The sequence below is a fragment of the Pimephales promelas genome, chromosome 14 (assembly GCF_988280905.1).
Source record: "Pimephales promelas chromosome 14, fPimPro1.hap1.1, whole genome shotgun sequence".
In the NCBI taxonomy this organism is placed as follows: domain Eukaryota; kingdom Metazoa; phylum Chordata; class Actinopteri; order Cypriniformes; family Leuciscidae; genus Pimephales; species Pimephales promelas.
In genome coordinates this window covers 13,927,800-13,946,660 of record NC_142782.1, presented here as the reverse complement: position 1 = coordinate 13,946,660, position 18,861 = coordinate 13,927,800, and the positions used below count along the sequence as shown (strand labels likewise).

Genomic DNA, 18,861 nt, shown 5'->3' with positions numbered 1-18,861 from the left:
ACTTTTTTAATTTTAAATAGTGTGTAATGTTGCTGTTGGTGCATGAACAGTATCTGCAAAGTTGCAGCACTGAAAGTTCAGTGTAAGCAGAGATATCGTCTTTTAAAAATCAGGAAGTATATTACAGTATACTACAGCTGGGTTTTAGACGTCACTAACCCATACATTTGCATCAACCCTCCCTCCGGAATATGCAGAAAAGGGCATGCGCATATTTCTGTGGCACGTCGAGTGTGTTGTGTTCACCCAGCTGTCAGATCTTCTGTCTTTGAGCTTCCCACGGACGCTGTACTTCATCAACAATGGATACGATTTATGTTTGATTATGTTCCTGAAAATGACAATCATAATTTAGCTCTCTGTGCTGCGCATTTTACGGAAGACAGCTTCCAGAATCTCCACGAGCTCAATGCCGGATTCAACAAGAAACTGTTATTAAAACATGAAGTAGTTCCAACTTTTAAACCAAAGGCAACAGCTGTTTGGCCACAACCTGTAAGTAGGCTAAGACTTAATCATTTTAAATGTATTTGCATGTATTTCCAGACGTAGCCTTGTGTTTTATTTTTTTCAAATGCCAGCGCTGGCTTCATAGCCACTAGGCTACTAGTTATGCTATTTTTTGTCTACGACAAACGTGTACAAACATTATGGACCTGAATTTTGTATAAGTACCAATGTTGTAAATGTATTTTTCATGTATATATGCTTTATGACGTTATTTTCGATTTGATCAAGAACGTAAACTTGCCAACGCTGTTTGTGTTTAACATTAGTAGCCAGTCATTTGCTATTGTTGCCAGTCAGATGCTATTGTGTAAAAAAAACGTGTATAAGGTTAAAAAATGTAGCAAATTATCATTCAGAAACATTTAGTAAGAGCCGTGTGTGGTGAGGTTCTGTTTGACTGTCTTCATCACGGCTTTCTCGGTCTGATTCTGCCTCAAACTGATTCTGCAGTTCGACACATATTTACATCTGGACCGGAGCTCATGACATGCACGTTTCGCCCGTAAAGGTAATGGGCGTTAATCTTCCAGACAACGTGAGCGACAGTTTAGCCAATCACAACACACCGGGCCAAACTAACCAATCTGAGCCCACTGCCTGTTTCATAGAATCAGAAAGTCAACCGCTCGTTTGAGGACAGATAAGAGCGCGGCTGACAATAATGGTGAAGTTTATGAAAAAAAACACTTTAAAAAAAATAAACAACACAAATACATGTTATATTGCACCCCATAAATACAATCATGCAAAGAAAAAAAGCAGTCAACCCCCCCTTAAAATGAATTTATATAAAGAACAGCTATTCTCAGTTGATGTAATCTGTATGAAAAGAGAGATTTCAGTCTTTTTCCTTTCACCCAGAGTCATATAGAGAGAGAGAGTTGCGACACACTTTAATGTCGCCACGACGGCTGTCACAAGGTTCTTGGAAGCCCCTTTTGCGCCGACGTCACAGTTACGTCACGGCGCTAGCTGGAGGCAAAATAAAGTGAAAACTGGAGGCGGCCAATACAAAACAGCACAGATTTGGCTACATAATAAGGAGCTTAACATGCACGCCGAAAAAAATACACGCTGCTCACGCGCTGCTGCCGCTTGCGGTGTGAAACCGGCGTTAGAGTCAACATGGGCAATAGCTTGCAATGAAGGCATCCGGCGTCAGCGAGCACGAGAGCTGCATGATCCTTAAGAAACGTAGATGAAATGGGGGTAAAAAAAATAAATAAATTGGCACGAGCCGAAGGAACGAGGCATCTTTAAAAAGATGCTACTCTTTTAGAGAGAGAGAGAAAGAGAGAGAGAGAGAGAGAGAGAGAGAGAGAGAGAGAGAGAGAGAGAGAGAGAGAGAGAGAGCAAGTATTCACGAATATCACGGTTTCATGGTGACAAAGACTGGAGCAATGACTACTAATTTTGCTTTGCCATCACACAAATAAGTTATATTTTAGAACAAATAAAGTATAATTCATTTAAATTGTAATATAATTTAACAATTGTAGTGTTTCTACTGTATTTATGATCAAATCAAATTCAGGAGAGACTTCTTTACTAGCCTGACATCATCATGCTCAGATTCTAGTTGGAATGCGAGTCTGTCTGATACTGCTCCATTGGGCTGTGATTATGGGGCATTTGGACCAAACCAGGAAAGAATTCCTCTGCACTCTATTGAATCATCAAAAATTTTGATCACGGTTCTCTGTTCCTCTTTTAAAATGAATTTGCTGAATTCAACCTAAGCGCTCTTTAGTGTGGAGGATAATTACATTGCAAATGATTACATTCACAAAACAATCTGTATAAAAATGTCAGACTGAAACAGTTAAGCTCAACATTGATTTGCCATTTTTGATGTGTTAACGTGACTGCCGTGTTAATATTTCCATCCAAATGACGTCAGCAACTTTGAAACAAACAGTTCTTGCAGCTTTCTTCCAGTAAATGATCTTTTTGAAATGGTTAACATTATGAATGCTTTTATTTTAAAACTTCAAGGAAATTATGATTGACCCATTTTAGCTACATTCAGTTTCTCTTGAGCTACAGTGTGATGTTTGAACAATAAGTATGGCATGCCGTTACCATTGTTTTATTGAATGTGATTGAACGTGACCAAATGCTTTCTCACAGAAAGGAGACATTTTACTGTATGTGTCATCCTGTGAAGGGTGATTTGAAGTACACTGGACACACACTTACGGAGACCAAAAGCACATATTGAGTTCACCTTACTTTCAGTAAGGTCTTGAGCTCATCAACACCCAATTGTTTTAGAACAAGAAAGCATTTTGGATGATGAGATTATATTGGCTATAGAGAGATTGTGGAACACTCTGAAGTCAAAAGCTCTCGTGGGATTGATTCCACTTTTAATTTACAAAAACAACAAGGACACAAAATCTCTGCATATAAGGTTGTTTCATTCTGTACATATTCTCATTTGTGCTTGTCTATGGTTATATAGTGCTTTTAAAAGACCCCATGAAAACAAAACTGGAGTTTTGTGACATTTAGTCAATGGAAAATATAACAGGTCAGCAGTTGTAGGTGAAAGTAATGGTAAGTCCTAAATATATAGCATGGATTCTTCATTGTTTTCCTCCATTAATACAAAACTGTCTTGTAACTTAAAATACACTGGAGGCTTGGGCGGCTCAGCATCAAGCTTCCCTGGAGTCTTGGAAGCAGTCTTCAATGGAGGCTTGAAAAGTTTGGCAGCAAGCTACAATAGAGGCTTGGGGGGGTTCGGCAGCAGGCTTTACTGGAGGCTTGGAGGAAGGCTTCACTGGATGCTTTGGGGGTTCAGTGGCCAGCTATACTGGGGGCAGGCTTCAGTGGAGGCTTGGGGGGTTTGGTGGCCAGCTTCAGTGGATGCTTGGGGGGGTTTAGTGGGGGCTTAGGTGCAGGCTTGAATAGTTTGGCGGCAAGCTTCAATAGAGGCTTGGGGGGTTTGCCAACAAGCTTCACTGGAGGTTTTGGCGGTTCGGTGACCAGCTTCACTGAAGGCTTGGGAGGTTTGGTGCCCTGATTCACTGGAAGCTTGGGGGATTCGGTGGCCAGCTTCACTGGAGGCTTGGGGGATTTGGCAGCAAGCTTCACTGGAGGCATGGGTGTTTCAGCAGCAAGCTTCTCTGGAGGCTTAGATACAGTCTTCAATGGAGACTTGAAAAGTTTGGCAGCAAGCTTCAATAGCGGCTTGGGGGATTCGGTGGCCAGCTTCACTGGAGGCTTGAGGGCAGGCTTAGGTGGAGGCTTGGTGGGTTCAGTGGCAAGCTTCAGTGGAGGCTTAGGTGCAGGCATGAATAGTTTGGCGGCAAGCTTCAATAGAGGTTTTTGCAGTTCGGTGGCCAGCTTCACTGGGGGCTTGGGAGGTTCACTACCCTGATTCACTGGAGACTTGGCTTGGCTTGGGGGCTTGGGGGATTCGGTGGTCAGTTTCCCTGGAGGTTTGGGGAATTTGGCAACCAGCTTCACTGGAGGTTTTGGCGGTTCGGTGGTCAGCTTGACTGGATGCTTGGGGAATTTGGCAGCAAGCTTCACTGGAGGCATGGGTGTTTCTGCAGCAAGCTTCTCTGGAGGATTAGGTGCAGTCTTCAGTGGAGGCTTGAAAAGTTTGGCGGCAAGCTTCAATAGATGTTTTGGCAGTTCGGTGGCCAGCTTTACTGGAGGCTTGGGAGGTTTACTGCCCTGATTCACTGGAGGATTGGGGGATTCGGTGGTCAGTTTCACTGGAGACTTGGGAGGTTCTGTGGTCAGTTTCCCTGGAGGCTTGGGGAATTTGGCAACAAGCTTCACTGGAGGCTTGGCAGGTTCGGTGGCCAGCTTCACTGGAGGTTTGAGTAGTTCTGTGGCAAGCTTCACTGGAGGCTTAGGGTTTGGCTTCACTAGAGGCTTGGGAGGTTTGGCACCCTGCTTCACTGGAGGCTTGGGGGATTTGGCAGCAAGCTTCACTAGAGGCTTGGGGGATTCGGTGGCTAGCTTCCCTGGAGGCTTGGGGAATTTGGCAACAAGCTTCACTGGAGGCTGGGGTGCCTCGGGGGCCAGCTCCATTGGAGGTTCGGGTGGTTCGGTGACCAGCTTCAATGGAGGCTTGGAGGTTGGCTTCACTGGAGGCTTGGGGGATTTGGTGGCAAGCTTCACTGGAAGCTTGGGGAATTCACTGCCCTGATTCACTGGAGACTTGGGGGATTTGGCAGCAAGCTTCACTGGAGGCTTGGGGGATTCGGTGGGCAGTTTCACTGGAGGCTTGGGAGGTTTGGTTGCAAGTTTCCCTGGAGACTTGGGGAATTTGGCAACAAGCTTCACTGTATGTTTTGGAGGTTCGGTGGCCAGCTTCACTGGAGGCTTGGGAGGTTCGCTGCCCTGATTCACTGGAGGCTTGGGGGATTCGGTGGCCAGCTTCAATGGAGGTTTGGGGGATTTGGCAGCAAGCTTCTCTGGAGGCTTAGGTGCAGCCTTCAATGGAGGCTTGAAAAGTTTGGCGGCAAGCTTCAATAGAGGTTTTGGCCGTTTGGTGGCCAGCTTCACTGGAGGCTTGGGAGGTTCACTGCCCTGATTCACTGGAGGCTTGTAGGATTCGGATGCCAGCTTCACTAGATGCTTGGGAGGTTCTGTGGCCAGCTTCTCTGGAGGCTTGGGGAATTTGTCAACAAGCTTCACTGGAGGCTGGGGAGGTTCAGTGACCAGCTTCACTGGAGGCTTGGGAGGTTCGGTGGCCAGCTTCCCTGGAGACTTGGGGAATTTGGCAACAAGCTTCACTGGAGGCTGGGGAGGTTCGGTGGCCAGCTTCCCTGGAGGCTTGGGTGGTTTGGTGGCCAGCTTCAATGGAGGCTTGGGAAGTTCAGTGCCCTGATTCACTGGAGGCTTGGGGAATTTGGCAGCAAGCTTCACTGGAGGCTTGGGGGATTCGGTGGCCAGTTTCACTGAAGGCTTGGGGGTTTGCTTCACTGGAGGCTTGGGAGGTTCTGTGCTCTGATTTACTGGAGGCTTGGGGTATTTGGTTGCCAGCTTCACTGGAGGCTTGGGGGATTTGGCAGCAAGCTTCACTGGAGGCTGGAGAGGTTCGGTGGCCAGCTTCACTGGAGGCTTGGGTGGTTCGGTGGCCAGCTTCACTGGGGGCTTGGGTGGTTCGACAGCAAGCTTCAATGGAGGCTTGGGGGCAGGCTTTACTGGAGGCTCGGGTGGTTCAACAGCAAGCTTCAATGGAGGCCTGAGGGCAGGCTTCACTGGAGGCTTGGGCGCAGACTTCACTGGAGGCTTCAGGGCAGGCTTGAGCAGTATGGTGGCAATCATCCCTGGAGGCTTGGGGGCAGACTTCACTGGAAGCTTAGGTAGTTCAGCAGTAAGCATCACTGGAGGCTTAGGGTGTTCAGTAGCAAGCTTCACTGGAGGCTTGAGCAGTATGGTGGCAAACATCACTGCAGGCTTGGGCAGTTCAGCAGTAAATTTCACTGAAGGTTTGGGGGGAGGCTTTACTGGAAGCTTAGGGGGTTTGGTGGCAGGCGTCCCTGGAGTCTTGGGCAGTTCACTGACAGGCTTCACTAGAGGCTTGGCGGCAGGCTTCACTGGTGGCTTAGGCAGTTTGACAATAGGCTTCAATGGAGGCTTGGCAGGAGGTGTCACTGGTGGCAACTCGGTGGCTGGCTTCAACGAAGGCTCCCCAAAAGGCTTCACTAGAAGCTTCGGCAGTTTGCTCAAAAACTTCATGGGAGGCTCATTTAGTACACTGGCAGGCTTGGGCAGTTCATCGGCAGACTTCAAAGGATAGTCAGGTGTTTCGCTGGCAGGATTCACTGGAGGCTGGCCAGCAGAATTCATTGGAGGCTCAGGTAGTACAGGAATAGATGTCACTGATGTCTTGGCCAGTTCACAAACAGGTTGCCATTGAGGCTCAGTGGCAGGCGTCACTGGAGGCTGGGGCAGTTTGGTGCCAGACTTTACTGAAGGTTTGGGCAGTTTGCCTGCAAACTTCAAAGGAGGCAGTTCAGCGGCAGGTCTCACTGGTGGCTGGGGAAGTTCAACGATAGGCTTCACAGGAGGTTCTGTGGCAGGCGTCATGGGAGGTTCTGTGGAAGGCGTCACTGGTTTCTTGGGAAGTTTGGTGATGGGCTTCCCTTGAAGCTCAGGTTTGCTGAAAGGCTTCACGAGAGGCTCAGCGGCAGGAGTCACTGGTGACTTGGGCAGTTCGCTGGCAGGCTTCACTACAGTTTCAGCCAGTTTGACTGTAGGTTTCATTTGGGGCTCAGGTAGTTCATCAGCAGGTGTCACTGGTGGCTTGGGCAGTTCAACAACAGGCTTCATGGGAGGCTCTGTGGCAGGCATCACTAGTGGCTTAGTCAGTTCAGCAGCAGGCATCACTGGTGGCTTAGATGGTTCAGTGGCAGGCTTCACTAGACGTTCAGGCTGTTTCACGGTAGGCTTCACTGGAGGTTCAGGCAGTTCACTGGCAGGCTTCACTGGTGGCTTGAGTTCACCGAAAGGCTTCATGGGAGGCAGTTCAGCAGCAGGCGTCACTGGTGGCTTGAGTTTACTGACAGGCTTCATGGGAGGCAGTTCAGTGGCAGGCGTCACTGGTGGATTGAGCAATTTGGTGACAGGCTTCATTGAAGACTCTGGTTCACTGAAAGGCTTCAGGGGAGGCTCCATGGCAGGGGTAATTGGTGGCTTGGGCAGTTTACCGACAGTCTTCATGGGAGGCTCGACGGTAGGCATCACTGGTGGCTCGGGCAGTTCACTGGCAGGCTTCAATGGAGGCAGTTCAGCGGCAGTGGTCACTGGTGGCTTGTTCAGTTCACCCAGAGGCTTTAATTTAGGCTCTGCAGCAGAAGTCACTGGTGGCTTGGGAAGTTCATTAGCAGGCTTCACTAGAGGCACAGGCAGTTCAGCGGCAGGTGTCACTGGTGGCTTGGGCAGTTTAGCAGAAGGCGTCACTGGAGGTTTGGCCAGTACAGCAGAAGGCGTCATTGGAGGTTTGGCCAGTTCAGCAGAAGGCGTCACTGGAGGTTTGGCCAGTACAGCAGAAGGCGTCTTTTGAGGTTTGGCCAGTTCCCTGACAGGCTTCACAGGAGGCTCGGCGGCAGGTGTCACTGGTGGCTTGGGAAGTTCAGTGGCAGGCTTCACTGAAGGTGCCGGCAGTTCTTCAACGGGAGGCTTGGTGGCAGCAGTCACTCGTGGCTTGGGCAGTTCAGCGGCAGGGGTCACTGGTGGATTGGATGGTTCACCGAAAGGCTTCAATTGAGGCTCTGCGGCAGGAGTCACTGCTGGCTTGGGCAATTTAGTCTCGGACATCACTAGCGGTGAAGGCAGTTCAGTGGCGTGCTTCAATGGAGCTGCGGTCAGTTCAGCAGCAGATGTCACTGGTGGCTTGGGTAGTTCACCAACAGGTTTCAATGGAGGCTTGGCCGCAGCTGTCACTGGTGCCTTGGGCAGTTCACCAACACGCTTCACATGAGGCTCAATGGCAGGGGTCACTGGCTCTTTTGTCAGTTCAGTGGCAGGTTTCACTGGAGGTTCAGACAGTTTGATGGTAGGCTTCACTGGAGGCTCAGTGGAAGGAGTCAGAGGCTTGGACAGTTCACCAACAGGTTTCAACGGTGGCTTGGCGGCAGCTGGGACTAGTGGCTTGGACAATTCAGTTGCAGGCTTCAACGGAGGCTCAGGAAGTTCTCTGGCAGGCATCACTGGAGGCTCAGGCAGTTCAGCAGCAGGTGTCACTAGTGGTTTGGGCAGTTCAGCAGCAGGCATCACTGGAGGTTTGGCCAGTTCGCTGACAGGCTTCACGGGAGGTTCGGCGGCAGGCAACACTGATGGCTTGGGCAGTTCATTGGCAGTCTCCAGTGGAGGCTTGGGTTCCCCAACAGGCTTCATGGGAGGCTCGGTGGCAGGCATCACTGGAGGTGCAGGCTGTTCAGCAGCAGGCATCACTGGAGGCTTGGCCAGTTCACCAACCAGTTTAAATGGAGGCTTGGCAGCAGCTGTGACTGGTGGATTGGGTATTTCAATGGCAGGCTTCAATGGAGGCTTGGGCAGTTCGCTGGCAGGCTTTACTGGAGGCTCAGGCAGTTCAGCAGCAGATGTCACCGGTGGCTTGGGTAGTTCGCGGAGAGGTTTCAATGGAGGCTTTGTGGCAGGAGTCACTGGTGGCTTGGGAAGTTCAGAGGTAGGCTTCACTGGACGCACAGGCAGTTCAGCAGCAGGTGTCACTGGTGGCTTGGGTAGTTCTCTGAGAGGCTTCAATTGAGGCTCAGTGGCAGCAGTCAATGAAGGCTTGGACAGTTCACCAACAGGTTTCAATGGAGGTCTGGTAGCAGCCGTGACTGGTGGCTTGGGTAATTCAGTGGCAGGCTTTAATGGAGGCTTTGGCAGTTTGCTGGCAAGCTTCAGTGGAGGATGTTCGGCAGCAGTCGTCACTGGTGGCACGAGCAGTTCAGTGGAAGGCCTCACTGGAGGCTTGGGTTCAACAACAGGCTTCAAGGGAGGCTCAGCGGCAGGCGTCACTGGAGGTTTGGCCAGTTTGCTGACAGGCTTCATGGGAGGCTTGGCGGCAGGCGTCACTGGTGGCTTGGGCAATTCAGTTGCAGGCTTCAACGGAGGCTCGAGAAGTTCTCTGGCAGGCTTTACTGGAGGTTCAGGCAGTTCAGCAGCAGGTTTCACTAGTGGTTTGGGCAGTTCAGCAGCAGGCATCACTGGAGGTTTGGCCAGTTCACTGACAGGCTTCACGGGAGGTTCGGCGGCAGGCGTCACTGATGGCTTGGGTAGTTCAGTGGCAGGCTCCAGTGAAGGCTTGGGTTCCCCAACAGGCTTAACGGGAGGCTCGGCGGCAGGCGTCACCGGAGGTGCAGGCAGTTCAGTAGCAGGCATCACTGTAGGCTTGGCGGCAGCTGTGACTGGTGGCTTGGGAATTTCAGTGGCAGGCTTCAATGAAGGCTTGGGCAGTTTGCTGGCAGGCTTCACTGGAGGCTCAGGCAGTTCAGCAGAAGATGTCACCAGTGGCTTGGGTAGTTCGCTGAGAGGCTTCAATGGAGGCTTTGTGGCAGGAGTCACTGGTAGCTTGGGAAGTTCAGAGGTAGGCTTCACTGGAGGTGCAGGCAGTTCAGCGGCAGGCGTCACTGGAGGCTTGGCCAGTTCACCAACTGGTTTCAATGGAGGCTTGGTGGCAGCTGTGACTGGTGGCTTGGGTATTTCAGTGGCAGGCTTCAATGGAGGCTTAGGCAGTTCGCTGGCAGGCTTCACTGGAGGCTCAGGCAGTTCAGCAGAAGATGTCATCAGTGGCTTGGGTAGTTCGCTAAGAGGCTTCAATGGAGGCTTTGTGGCAGGAGTCACTGGTGGCTTGGGAAGTTCAGAGGTAGGCTTCACTAGAGGCACAGGCAGTTCAGCAGCAGGTGCCACTGGTGGCTTGGGTAGTACACTGAGAGGCTTTAATGGAGGCTCGGTGGCAGGAGTCACTGAAGGTTTGGAAAGTTCGCCAACAGGTTTCAATGGAGGCTTTGCGGCAGCTGTGACTAGTGACTTGGGCAATTCAGTGGCAGGCTTCAATGGAGGCTCAGTGGAAGGAGTCAATGAAGGCTTGGACAGTTCACCAACAGGTTTCAATGAAGGCTTGGCGGCAGCTGTGACTGGTGGCTTGGGCAATCCAGTAGCAGGCTTCAATGGATGCTTAGGCAGTTCGCTGGCAAGCTTCACTGGAGGAAGTTCGGCGGCGGTCGTCACTGGTGGCCCGAGCAGTTCGGTGGAAGGCCTCACTGGAGGCTTGGGTTCACCAACAGGCTTCAAGGGAGGCTCAGCGGTAGGCGTCACTGGAGGTTTGGCCAGTTCGCTGACAGGCTTCATGGGACGCTCGGCGGCAGGCATCACTGGTGGCTTGGGCAATTCATTTGCAGGCTTCAACGGAGGCTCGGAAAGTTCTCTGGCAGGCTTCACTGGAGGTTCAGGCAGTTCAGCAGCAGGTGTCACTAGTGGTTTGGGCAGTTCAGCAGCAGGCATCACTGGAGGTTTGGCCAGTTCACTGACAGGCTTAATGGGAGGTTTGGCGGCAGGTGTCACTGATGGCTTGGGTAGTTCAGTGGCAGGATCCAGTGGAGGCTTGGGTTCCCCAACAGGCTTCATGGGAGGCTCGGCGGCAGGCGTCACCAGAGATGCAGCCGGTTCACCAACCGGTTTCAATGGAGGCTTGGCGGCAGCTGTGATTGGTGGCTTGGGTATTTCAGTGGCAGGCTTCAATGGAGGCTTGGGCAGTTCGCTGGCAGGCTTCACTGGAGGCTCAGGCAGTTCAGCAGCAGATGTCACCGGTGGCTTGGGTAGTTCACTGAGAGGCTTCAATGGAGGCTTTGTGGCAGGAGTCACTGGTAGCTTGGGAAGTTCAGAGGTAGGCTTCACTGGAGGTGCAGGCAGTTCACCGGCAGGCGTCACTGGAGGCTTGGCCAGTTCACCAACTGGTTTCAATGGAGGCTTGGTGGCAGCTGTGACTGGTGGCTTGGGTGTTTCAGTGGCAGGCTTCAATGGAGGCTTAGGCAGTTCGCTGGCAGGCTTCACTGGAGGCTCAGGCAGTTCAGCAGCAGTTTTCACCGGTGGCTTGGGTAGTTCGCTGAGAGGCTTCAATGGAGGCTTTGGGGTGGGAGTCACTGGTGGCTTGGGAAGTTCAGAGGTAGGCTTCACTGGAGGATCAGGCAGTTCAGCAGCAGATGTCACCAGTGGCTTGGGTAGTTCGCTGAGAGGCTTCAATGGAGGCTCAGTGGCAGGAGTCAATGAAGGCTTGGACAGTTCGCCAACAGGTTTCAATGGAGGTTTGGCGGCAGCTGTGACTGGTGGCTTGGGTAATTCAGTGGCAGGCTTCAATGGAGGCTCAGTGGAAGGAGTCAATGATGGCTTGGACAATTCGCCAACAGGTTTCAATGGAGGCTTAGCGGCAGCTGTGACTGGTGGCTTGAGCAATTCAGAAGCAGGATTCAATGGAGGCTTGGTCAGTTCGCTTGCAAGCTTCATTGGAGAAAGTTCGGTGGCAGTCGTCACTGGTGGCCCGAGCAGTTCGGTGGAAGGCCTCACTGGAGGCTTGGGTTCACCAACAGTCTTCAAGGGAGGCTCAGCAGCAGGCGTCACTGGAGGTTTGGCCAGTTCGCTGACAGGCTTCATGGGAGGCTCGGCGGCAGGCATTACTGGAGGCCTGAGTGGTTCTCGGACAGGATTCACATGAGGCTCAATGGCAGGGGTCACTGGTTCTTTTACCAGTTCAGTGGCAGGTTTCACGGTAGGCTTCACTGGAGGCTTAGGCAGTTCAGAAGCAGGTTTCACTGGTGGCTTGGGTTGTTTGCTGAGAGTCTTCAATGGAGGCTCTGTGGTAGGAGTCACTGGAGGCTTGGGCAGTTCGCCAACAGGTTTCCCTGGAGGCTCGGCACCCAGCATCACTGGTGGCTTGGACAATGCAGTGGCAGCCTTCACTGGAGGCTCAGGCAGTTTGACGGTAGGCTTCACTGGAGGCACAGACAGTTCAGCACCAGGTGTCACTGGTGGCTTGGGTAGTTTGCTGAGAGGCTTCAATGGAGGCTCTGTGGTAGGAGTCACTGGAGGCTTGGGCAGTTCGCCAACAGGTTTCCCTGGAGGCTCAGAAGCCAGCATCACTGGTGGCTTTGGCAATTCAGTGGCAGGCTTCACTGGAGGCTTAGGCAGTTTGATAGTAGGCTTTACTGGAGGCACAGGCAATTCAGTAGCAGACATCACTGGTGGCTTCAGTTCAGTGCCATGCTCCACAGGAGTTTCGGGCAGTTCGCCAACAGGCTGCAAAGGAGGCTCAGGCTGAACACCCACAGGCTTCACTGGAGGTTCAGCAGTAGGCTCCACTTGAGGTTCAGCATCAGGCTTCACTGCACATTTACAGATGGTCAGCATTAGTCTGTTCAATCATCATTCAGTATACACATCTTGTATTCACGGATGTTTAAATTAAACCTTAAATAAAACTATGTGACAAATACACATTAAAGCCTAGTTCACACTACATTATTTTAAGCCCGATTTAAGCCCGATTTGCAAATCGTTGAGTCACCGACAAGTCAGGGTGTTATCGCGTGCAAATCGCGGGCGATTAGCGGACGATTAACGCTCGCCAATCTGTTAGTATGAAAGAGCAAACAACGCATCAAAGACAGCTTGCAGACACCTCGCAGACAGGTCACCGAGCTCAGAAAAATATCTAGCATGCTAGATATCCAGAGCTGTCGCGCGACTCAATCTCAGTGATGTCATGAGCTAGAGCCAATCAGAGCAAGGTATGGGTTGAGGTCACCGGGTAAATACGCGAAATGCACGATTTTCGAACAAACACGTCCAATAGGAGTTTGCAGAAAGATCAGCAACATGTCAAGAAAGCAATGGACTCAAGATTTAGATCAAAATTGAATCGAACTGTGGCAGGAGCATGAATGCCTTTATGATGTTGGACATGAGATGTACCACAACCGCATCCAGAAAGAGAAAAGGTGGACAGAAATCACAAACGCCCTCAAACAGTGAGCAAAATGTTATTGGAAATGTACATTAAATCTTACTGTAATTCCGTTTGTTGTGATATATTATATTGTGAAGTAAGAGGATATTCAGTTCAAGGATTTAATTGTCATATTTAGTTTGAAACAGAGAATTAAAACAAAAGAATTAGTGGGGGTGCATAACTGAGAATTAATGAATAATGCATTTTCTTTATTAATTCTAGACTTTACTGTTGAGGACATTAAGATCAGGGCCGTATCCCTGCGAACGCTTGTAGATGAGATTGATTCGTTGGGTGACGGAGTTGTTGTCAAATCCTGTAGTGCGCCAGCTCCAGTTGCGGATCAATCATGATGTGTCGTTTGGTGTGAACGGCTCAACAACTTGAACACTCCTGATTTCACAGAGAGCAAGTCATGTAGTGTGAACTGCACAGTTCAGCCCGATGTTTTGAAATCATGTAGTGTGAATAGGCTTACGCCCGTTTCACACATACTCCGTTTGCAGTGCGTATGCGGTCCGTATTTTTTTCCGTACCCATGTTAACAGGTTAGAGCTTTCACACTGCACGCGGATGCAGTCCGTCGATCCGTTCCAGTTGCGGTGCGTATACAGCAGTGCAGAGATCGTTTCCGTACCGAGTCTATTTCTGCTGTGCTGCAAACGCAGAAATAAAGTGACAGCGCACGGTTCGTGGTCAAAATGAACTCAGATTGACCTCGAAATGTAGTAGTTTCACCATAAATGCATTTAATTGAATAAAATGTAATAATCTCTCCATAAAGGTATTTAATTGTTTCATATTTTTACTTAAAGACATCTTAATATATAAGTAATGCATGGAATTGTATGCATCGTGTTTAAACGAGCATGCGTCCATTCAAGTTTGTTAAAGAGAATCGCAAAGCCATGGCAAAACTTTTATTTTAATAAAAGTTGCTGCATATGGTGAACATATTTTGATTACCAAAAACCAGGACACATGGCCCAGAAAACAAATGATACTCGAAGTTTACTCAAAGATGCCTTATTAATTTCAGTACAATTAAAATAGGCTATATGCCCCCTCTGTGGAGAAAATTGTTGTATTAAGACACAAATTCAGATAGGCTTCTCAGAGGATACTCAACATGTTTTATTATGACAGGTTGGTTTAAAAAATAATGAATGAAATAATGATTAAAAAATAATGTCTCTTCTGTATTAGAAAAATAAATATATAATATTAATTAACTAAAAGAAATACCTTCAAATTGAACAAAAATACCTCTCACAAACGTACAAAAACGAACTAGTTTCCTCCCTCTTTATCCTGTTTTTCTTCCTCATCCTCCTTGTTTGCTCATCTCCTATATTTTACCGTAAAGCTGATCATTTCCAGCGTTTTTTTAATTTTTTTTTGAAAACCAGGACATCACTTTATAAAAAACGGCCAGGAAGGACGTGAAAACAGGACTGGGATAACAGGACTGTTGGTCACTGGTCACGCTATTGCTGCATAACTTCTGATTTTGAAATAAAAATAGCGAGTGTTTGTGGTACAGCTCACGCACTGCAAACGCAGCATATGTGAAAGCACTTTAGCGCGTGCGGCTCCTGTACCGGATACGCACCGCAACACTCACCGCATACGCACTGCAAACGGAGTATGTGTGAAACGGGCGTTAACCTGACCCAAATGTCCACAATTGTCTATTTACAATAGTTGTCATCAGATAGTCACTCATGCATTCAATAGCAGGCAAAGATGCATATAAAGCAAGTGACTTGATTGCTATCATTGATCATGCAGCCGACAGAAACACACAAATCAGAATCATTCGATTTCAGTTATTCCATTTATCACTACAATACAAATGATTGACTAAAAATTTAATCAAGTGTTCTAAAATAGAAGCAAATAAAGTGAGGGACTATACATTAAATGTCTACATTTCTGTAATCTTAATTCTCTGGCATTTGCATATATTTAATATGGCCATATTTAAGCATGACTTTTTGGACGTTTATGAAATGGTTACTTTTGAATAATATTACAACCCGATCTCACGGGAATTCGTGCGAATTTTACGAGGTGGCTAATTCGTAACAATTCATACGACCTCAGTCGTACAAATTAGTACGATTTTTGCTAAATCGTACATATTTTACGAATTGGCCAATTCGTATGAATTCGTACGAATGACCTACCCCTGACCCCGCCCCTAAACATAACCGTCACGTGGGTTTAGACAAATCGTATGAATTCGTACGAGTGAGGTCGTACGAATTCGTACGAATTAGCCACTTTTTAATCACTCGTACGAATTCGTACGAATTGGTCGTGAGATAGGGTAGAATATTACATTTTTAGCATTAAAATGTTGTATAAGTGTTTTTCATTGTTAGTTTGTTAACTTCTTCAACATTTAAAAATAGATTTTAAATCGATTTTAAATGTATTTAATCTGTTATTATCTTCATTAACGTACTATGAACTAACAGGAATTATCAAGGTAGACTAGCTCAAATATTCATACATGCAGTAAAAACATAGGCTACATTGTATAATGCATAAAGCTCATGAGAGCCAACTAATACATCCTTGTTAACTAATGAGACTTGCAAAGTATTACATGAAACTTGCATGCGTTTTTAGGTTACAGCTAAAGAAACACGTTTGACCTGTAATATTTGAATGTGTAAATTTTCTGTTGAACTTTTTTTCATTTTAATAAAAATTCACATTTATATATTTATTTCATGTAGCGCATTTCTGTTTAGCACTGAAAAAAAAAAAGTGAATAATCGGTTATCGGCATGTACGGTCAAACCTATCGGTAAAAATCCACTATCGGTCGATCTCTAATTTGAAGTAATAAACATGTTATTCATTTTCTACAGCCTCCCATGCTTGAAACTGTGCTATTAGCTGAATACTTTTCTGAATATATTAGGGCAAAGCACAAAAAGAAACAATGCAACATTCAAGCTGGGATACAAACAAGCAAATATGTCATTAGGTGGATTAATGTTCTCGCCATTACCCAAGTCATCTATCAAGACCAGTTTCATTAAAATAGGCTAAATTAATAGTTATTAGCATTTTTGTAAATTTGAATATAACTTTTGACCCCAACGAACGGAATTTCTTACCTGATAACTGCTTGTAGCTGCTTTTATTAGTAATTTTTATTTCACTAGCAACTAGAATAAGTGCATCAACCAGCTCACATTTTCTTCTGTAAATCGGAAACCAAAGAATAAAAGTGTTGATTTTCATCTTTTATTTCAACGTATTTGAAGTGGATTTATTGAACTATGTTGCTGGGCTTGCAATGGTCACTGCAAATGGTACTAGCTGCTTGGAATAATGTTAGTTAGTTATTAGAGTACAAACACAATTTTTCTTTCTTTTTTTTTTTTTTTTTTTTTTTAAATCTGAGAGTCTTCCCAGTCTCAGTCCTCCATAGGCTTCTATTGTAATTGAAACCTGCCAGTCCAGAAAGTTAGTAAAAACATTGTTTAAATAGTCCAAGTGACTACAGGCTCAACCTTAATTTATCAAGTGAAGAGAATACGATACTAAAATGTCACATGAAAACAATGCCAACTGCTGGCATTTGGTCAGACAGAATCATCACCATTCACTGCGTCATCAGTACATGCACCAGATGGAGTATCCAGAATAACCCTGCTTTATAAATAGTTTGGCCAGAGATCGTTACTAAACTAACTACTTTTTTATGGCAACTCGGAAGAATACGCCTTGGTCGGCAGGTCGGCACAATATGCATTGATACAAATTACTATTTTAAAGTTTCATTGATACAACATTGCTCCGAGTTGAGAAAGAAATGCATAGTGCCATAATTGCTCGATGACATAAGGAACCGATAAATTTGTTTTTGAACCGGTTCATTAAACTGTCCGAAACATTAAACTGGTTCGCGGAAATGAATCGTAGGCTTCTTTACTTGACATACTCGGTAATGTTAACTCAGACAAGCACATCATTTAAAAACAATTATCATAGGCCTATACGATACAGCTCTGATATTTACAGTACACTTTAAAGGTGCTCTAAGCGATGTCACACGTTTTTTTAGGCCCAAACATTTGTCACATACAGCAAACATCTCCTCACTATCCGCTAGCTTCCTGTCCTCTAAATACACTGTTTAAAAAAAAAAAAAAAAGAAAGCAGCCTATGCGGACAACCCAGGCACCATAAACATCACCCTTTCGCCAATGGCGTATTTTTGTGTTTAATGTAGAAATTAGTTAGATATTCTAAAAATGCACATTTCTTTCATACTTCAGACAATATACAGTGAATTTCATTCATTAAAAATATATGTATATTAGATATTTCAGAAAATAAATAAAAGCAGGGACAATTAGTGTAAATCGCAGCATCAGCTTCAGGTTGGGCATTGGTGTTTAGCCTCTCTTTACTTCTGGGTTTCTTTCCACCGGGACCTTGCTTTTGATTTCAAAATAGCAGCTGTGTGAAATCAGAGTATAGGACTGTGAAAATATATAATTACAAAGACTACAAATCCTAAAGCTGTACATTTTCTCTCAATGAATGAAGCCGACTTTACTGAAGCTAACATCTCTCATTCTTCTAAAGCAGACCACCATGCCTGAGTGTTTTGGACCACTGCACACATAAGCAACGGTTATCTTGCTCATTGTTTTGTTTCCTGGGAGATGTAGTTCATTGCAAGATTTTCACATAAAACTAAATGTTACTCTTATGTTATGACAAACATCATGTGTAATTCAGGGAACAGTTCAGGCAGAATAAAGAGAAAAATTGTCTTAATTCAAACATACAGTTTTACAGTTTTTGTAAGCTAAAAAAAAAAATCGTCTCACCTGCGAGTCCAGCGTCTTTTGCGCTCAAACAAGCACACAGACACAGTAAAACAGCACTCAACGAGCAGTGACCGTGAGCTGTCATCATTGACCTGCGACCTCACGAACTCAGCTGGAAGAAGCTAGCTCATAAAACTACAACGAAAACTGTGTTCCTTCATCAAAAAATCTGCTAAATCCCACAGGAAACGCAGTGAAATGTTTTAAAGCGCACACGTTTTTAAAGATCAATGATATCTGGGCAACTCCAGCACTGATGAAACTCAGCTGCAGCTTTCTAGCCTGTAATCTTGAAGACCTTGATTATGTTCAGGTGTGTTTGATCAGGGTTGGAGGAGCGGATGGATCGCTTTGTTCACGATGCATATCTTAATAATTACAATGAGACGATTGTTAGTTTCTATGGCAACATTATCAACGCCAAAATAGGCTTGTTTGAGATGCGCCTTGCCTCGCCAAAAATGTAAGGCTTGTTTGAGATGAACAAAATCTGCGCAGAACCGATCACAAGTGATTAGCGCTAGATGCATGCTGGTTAGAAATGTGTCCGAGAGAGCGGTCCGCCTGGCTCTGATGTCATGTACGTCAAAAAACTCTCGCGAGCGCAAGGCGCACCTGTCGGATTCTGCAGTCGCGCGCAGTTGCTCTCCACCGACTGCGCTGATCAAAAGCACGATGAGAAACGACTTGCTGACGACACAGCTTAATGCTCATTGGTTTAAACAACAGTGATGAAGGTAAATTCCATATTCATAAAGCTAAATTCTCCAAATCAAGGCCATGTACTGTATTATTATTATTATTTTTTTTTCAAATTTAAACTGATATATTGTGAGTCTCTTAAACGGGTTAAAAGCTATGTCAGTAACTCAAATATAGCCTACTCTAAAATGTTCAAGTGGAAATTAGAAAACTCTTTTTATAGATGATGAAGTTTGTAAATCTGTCTATTTAAGCTATGTATTATTTTTTTTTTATTAATTTTATTCTGATGTGTATTTATTTGTC

The 18,861-nt window shown here is 46.5% G+C and overlaps 2 protein-coding genes across 4 annotated transcripts in view; one reads left to right on the top strand and one right to left on the bottom strand.

Moving 5' to 3' along the window:
- LOC120479909 (transmembrane protein 132C) overlaps positions 1–18,861 on the top strand; it is a 468,276-nt gene that overhangs the window by 198,125 nt on the left and 251,290 nt on the right. The window lies entirely within an intron of this gene.
- On the bottom strand, positions 3,005–18,118 carry LOC120473535 (uncharacterized). The gene is made up of 2 exons (XM_039663438.2): positions 17,854–18,118; positions 3,005–12,365 (listed from the first exon to the last, which is right to left on the bottom strand). The coding sequence occupies exons 1-2, from the start codon at positions 17,939–17,941 to the stop codon at positions 3,313–3,315; spliced, it is 9,141 nt and encodes a 3,046-aa protein (XP_039519372.2). The 5' UTR covers positions 17,942–18,118; the 3' UTR covers positions 3,005–3,312.

Bases quoted from the DNA above. Each gene is read 5' to 3' on its own strand.
- LOC120473535 (XM_039663438.2), bottom strand. From the start codon at position 17,941: ATGATGACAGCTCACGGTCACTGCTCGTTGAGTGCTGTTTTACTGTGT. The intron at 12,366-17,853 runs GTGAGACGATTT...GTAAATGTGCAG, and splicing joins AAAAGACGCTGGACTCGCAG to TGAAGCCTGATGCTGAACCT.